Source organism: Oreochromis aureus, linkage group 3 (assembly GCF_013358895.1).
Source record: "Oreochromis aureus strain Israel breed Guangdong linkage group 3, ZZ_aureus, whole genome shotgun sequence".
Classification (NCBI taxonomy): Eukaryota; Metazoa; Chordata; class Actinopteri; order Cichliformes; family Cichlidae; genus Oreochromis; species Oreochromis aureus.
In genome coordinates this window covers 121,535,430-121,540,793 of record NC_052944.1, presented here as the reverse complement: position 1 = coordinate 121,540,793, position 5,364 = coordinate 121,535,430, and the positions used below count along the sequence as shown (strand labels likewise).

The window sequence follows — 5,364 nt, the reverse complement described above, 5'->3', positions numbered from 1 at the left end:
ACATTTGCCCAAACACCCTGAAGAGGACACAGGCAAGAAAGGTGAGTAATCATTATCTTACAACACTTATTTGCACCACTTTTATTCCTAGATTTCACACACACACACTTGCATTAGCTTTCCTTACTGGTAAACCTTAATCACAATCTCAATCACCATTCTTTTTCCCTCACAGATAACCACCACATTCCTTGATGAGGAGCAGCTGTGCAGGATCTGAATCAAGGCTACCAACTGATTTTAAAATTCCCAATAAATAATCAATAAATATTTAAACTTCTTGTGTGCAAATGTTTTACTGTGCAAATCCATGCTTAAAGTGCAATGCTAAATAAAGTGCTTGATAAGGTGCTTTTAATAAAGTGAAAGGTGTGCTCTAAAGTGCTATACAGATAATATAATACAAATAAATGTAGTAAGGGAGTCCTCTTCCTTACAGGGCCTGTCAGCGGGCCCATGGTCAAAATTAAACTGTAAAGCGGATGTGAGTCCTGAAGTTCCTAAGGACGTACATGCTCCAATCCACAAATCTCTATAACATATTAAGCACAGATGGTAAACTGCAGTCAGACCCTGAATAAATTTTCTTCTTTTGGCACAGATATTGTTTCAGTTATTCTTTGGTGAGCTGACATATTGGCTACATCGTCATCAGTCTGCTAAACACAGGAAGCAGCTGACTTTAAAACATCAGAGAAAACCAGGACCAGGAACAGCCTCAGTCTGTGGGAACCAGGATACGACCTGGAGAAAGAAGAAGAGATGAGGACACAGTCACCAACAAACTCTGAAAGCATTTCATGGAAGCTGATTTTAAACTGAGCAATGCTGATGATTCGGAAAAGTTTCATGTTTTAGGGATTGGACAAGGACCAAGAGTTCTCTGAAACCAGTAGAAAACCTGCGTTTGAATGCAGCCAAAAACTAACACTTGTCTGAAAATGTACAGTATTGTTGTAGAAATTTGTGAAACTGGCCTTAACCTGCCCAAAAGTGTAAATTTTAAAACATCAATATATTAAAAAAAAATACTGATGTAAACCAGATCCAAACCAGTTTTAGACCCATCATATGTGGTTTGAGATTTTGTATCTCTGAACGGTTTCAGTCTGGTATGAACTGGTTTCTGGTCTGAACTGGTTTCTGGTATGAACTGGTTTCTGGTATGAACTGGTCTGTGAGTGAGAGTGGTTCTCTGACCTCGAGCTCTCTGTCTGTAGTACATGAACCCAGCCAGAGACAAGATCAGACAGAGGATCAGTCCTGAGGCGCCGATGGCAAGCTTGTCCCTCTCTGTCTTAGGCATTAATGAGGATGAGGAGGGATCTGAGTCACACAGGTGAGAGTCAGACAGGTGGACAGACAGACAGGTATGTACAGGTGTGTAGATACGAGCAGACAGGTATTTACCCCAGTTAGTGATCAGAGGTTTCTCCAGGCTGGCATGCTCCACCACACAGGAGATCTTCTCTCCAGACCTTCAACACAAACATTAGTGACTCTCAGATCTGGACTTTAAATGTTTAAACTTTAGCACTATTATTATTATGATGCTCACCTGGGTGTGTACTCCAGGTAGCAGTGGGTCTGGTAGTAATAGTTGTAGTTGTAATAGTAAGAGTCGGTGAACTGGATGTCCTTCAGCTCAGTGGAGTTAAAGTCACAGCGAGACAGTCTATAAGTCATGAATCCATCTGAGAACAAACAGAACATCAGACTGAGGGCGAATCATGTCATTGATCAGTGTATTAATGATCACTGGTGAGCGTATTGATGGTACCTGCTGTGCTGAGGCTGATGAAGAGGAGGCAGAGGAAGGATGAAGCCATGTTTCTAAGTTCTCCAGACAAACTGACTCAGTCTGACGGAGAGCTGCTCGAAAAACAGGAAGTCAGGTCACATGACCACAGCATCATCTGTTACTGTGGGATCAGCTCATAGTTCACACCCTTCATCACCACGTGTGTTTCTGTTAAAGTCCATTAAAGCTCTGAATGCAGAGCAAACTGAAAACCTGTTTTCATTTACATTTCAGTCACAGTCTGCAGTCATGGAAACATATTCATGTCTAATAATTATCTGCACCAAACACTGATGTCAGACCTGCTGTAACAATGATAAGAACCTGTAACAGTGACAGTGATCAGATTTACAATCAGCTCTGTGAGTTTGTGGGACTCGTGTCTGGCTGATGTTCCTGTGTGGACGCCACAGTGTGATGTCATCATGGGGAGATCTTCAGAGCAGCTGGATCACATTTCACTGTCACATTAACATTAAATTAAATTTATATTTAAATATTCAAGCAGAGAAATTCAGATTCACATTTATAAACCATTAACAGTCAGACTGCAGCAGATGAACTTCAGCTCATATTAAATTATTACTATGTTGTATTATTGTAGAGTATTTACATCACAATATGAAGCTGCTTCAGCTGACTGTTGTTGTGATTTTGTGCTGTAGAAATTAAACTTAACTGAATTCAATCATAATTAGATTTTATCAATATTCAGAGTAAATTTAAATGCCAGATATTAAAATGTTAGAGCAGGAATATAAACATGTTAGATTCATTTCTATAAACACTCATTGATTTTTCTTTCACCTGCTTTTATCAGCAGAGTCTTCATCAGGATTTAGTTTGACATCTTTGTGTTCGCAAAGACAAATTCAGACATCATTAATGTTCATTCTGTTAGAGCTCAAAGTCTGACTCAACACACACACACAGAATCCGTCATTAAACTTTATTGATATATGAAAATCTGAAACACGGTTTGATAAACAAAGACACATTATAGCAGTTTATGAACACACTGAGGTCACATCAAACTGATCTCAGTCTCATCTTTACTTTTGTGGCAGGAACAGAGTCCAGGTAAAATCTGCTGGTGGTGCGAGAGCAGCTGAAAATAGCTTTGCTTTGAATTCCAGAGTTAAACTTTATTGACACCAACAGCTGACGGCACAGCTCATACAGATGTTCCATTATTAAGCACGTCAGGTGAGGCAGGTAAACAGGAACCAGACAGAACAAAGGATTCAATTCAATTCAATTCAATTGTATTTATATAGCGCCAAATCACAACAAAAGTCGCCTCAAGGCGCTTTATATTGTACAATAGATCGCACAATAATAAATACAGAGAAAAACCCAACAATCATATGACCCCTATGAGCAAGCACTTTGGCGACAGTGAGAAGGAAAACTCCCTTTAACAGGAAGAAACCTCCGGCAGAACCAGGCTCAGGGAGGGGCGGGGCCATCTGCTGTGACCGGTTGGGGTGAAGAAGGAAAACAGGATAAAGACATGCTGTGGAAGAGAGACAGAGATTAATAACAGATATGATTCGATGCAGAGAGGTCTATTAACACATAGTGAGTGAGAAAGGTGACTGGAAAGGAAAAACTCAATGCATTATGGGAATCCCCGGCAGCTCACGTCTATTGCAGCATAACTAAGGGAGGATTCAGGGTCACCTGGTCCAGCCCTAACTATATGCTTTAGCAAAAGGAAAGTTTGAAGCCTAATCTTGAAAGTAGAGATAGTGTCTGTCTCCGAATCCAAACTGGAAGCTGGTTCCACAGAAGAGGGGCCTGAAAACTGAAGGCTCTGCCTCCCATTCTACTTTTAAATACTCTAGGAACAACAAGTAGGCCTGCAGAGTGAGAGCGAAGTGCTCTAATAGGGTGATATGGTACTACAAGGTCATTAAGATAAGATGGGGCCTGATTATTTAAGACCTTGTATGTGAGGAGCAGGATTTTGAATTCAATTCTAGATTTAACAGGAAGCCAATGAAGGGAAGCCAAAACAGGAGAAATATGCTCTCTCTTTCTAGTCCCTGTCAGGACTCTTGCTGCAGCATTTTGGATTAACTGAAGGCTTTTCAGCGAGTTTTTAGGACATCCTGATAATAAAGAATTACAGTAGTCCAGCCTGGAAGTAATGAAGGCATGAACTAGTTTTTCAGCATCACTCTGAGACAGGATATTTCTAATTTTAGAGATGTTGCACAAATGGAAGAAAGCAGTCTTACATATTTGTTTAATATGTGCATTGAAGGACATGTCCTGGTCAAAAATGATTCCAAGGTTTCTCACAGTGTTACTGGAGGCCAAGGTAATGCCATCCAGAGTAAGAATCTGCTTAGATACCATATTTCTAAGATTTTCAGGGCCGAGTACAATAACCTCAGTTTTATCTGAATTAAGAAGCAGAAAGTTAGCGGCCATCCAGGTCTTTATGTCTTTAAGACATTCCTGCAGTTTAACTAATTGGTCTGTGTTACCTGGCTTCATGGATAGATAGAGCTGCGTGTCATCTGCATAGCAGTGAAAATTTATGCTATGTCTTCTAATGATGCTGCCTAAGGGAAGCATGTATAATGTAAATAGAATTGGTCCTAGCACTGAACCCTGTGGAACACCATAATTGACCTTAGTGTGTGAAGAGGACTCTCCATTTACATGTACAAATTGGAGTCTATTAGATAGATATGATACAAACCACTGCAGTGCAGTACCTGTAATACCTACAGCATGTTCTAATCGCTCTAATAGGATATTATGGTCAACAGTATCGAACGCAGCACTGAGGTCTAGCAGGACAAGCACAGAGATGAGTCCACTGTCAGAGGCCATAAGAAGATCATTTGTAACCTTCACTAAAGCTGTTTCTGTGCTGTGATGAGCTCTGAAACCTGACTGAAACTCTTCAAATAAGCCATTCCTCTGCAGATAATCTGTTAGCTGATCATCTGTAATGATCTGATGCTCATTACAGGCGAACTCTGCACACTCACCTACAGCACAGTCACACTGATTAGGAGCTCGTCATAGAATGACATCATCACCGTGAGCCAATCAGCTGCACTCGTTTCCTTTGATGAGGAAGAAGGTTCCAACAGCCACACCAACCAGACCGAGAGTCAGACCCACTCCACAGAACACAGAGGGTCCAACACCTGGATCAGGCTGAGCAGACGCCTCCACCTCTGGAGACACAAACACACAGAGAGAAACATGAAGCTCCACATCTGGAGACACAAACACACAGAGAGAAACATGAAGCTCCACATCTGGAGACAAACACACAGAGAGAAACATGAACCTCCACATCTGGAGACAAACACACAGAGAGAAACATGAACCTCCACATCTGGAGACACAAACACACAGAGAGAACCATGAACCTCCACATCTGGAGGCAAACAGGACACACAGGATGACATGTATGCCTATGTAACTATATACACTCTACATCTATCTGCACTGAACATGTGTGCTGTAACTTTCACGTAGACTCTTAATAACCCAGGGTGATTAAAAACATGTTTAAGTGACACCAAGAAATGAAG

The 5,364-nt window shown here is 41.0% G+C and overlaps 1 protein-coding gene across 1 annotated transcript; it reads right to left on the bottom strand.

The window, feature by feature from the left end:
* Nucleotides 1–278: 278 nt before the first annotated feature.
* On the bottom strand, nucleotides 279–5,008 carry LOC120437990 (class II histocompatibility antigen, B-L beta chain-like). Its single transcript, XM_039608479.1, has 6 exons — nucleotides 4,810–5,008; nucleotides 1,781–1,872; nucleotides 1,559–1,694; nucleotides 1,411–1,478; nucleotides 1,201–1,326; nucleotides 279–744 (listed from the first exon to the last, which is right to left on the bottom strand). Exons 2-6 carry the CDS (start codon nucleotides 1,827–1,829, stop codon nucleotides 719–721), a joined length of 405 nt encoding a protein of 134 aa, XP_039464413.1. The 5' UTR covers nucleotides 1,830–1,872; nucleotides 4,810–5,008; the 3' UTR covers nucleotides 279–718.
* Nucleotides 5,009–5,364: the final 356 nt, after the last annotated feature.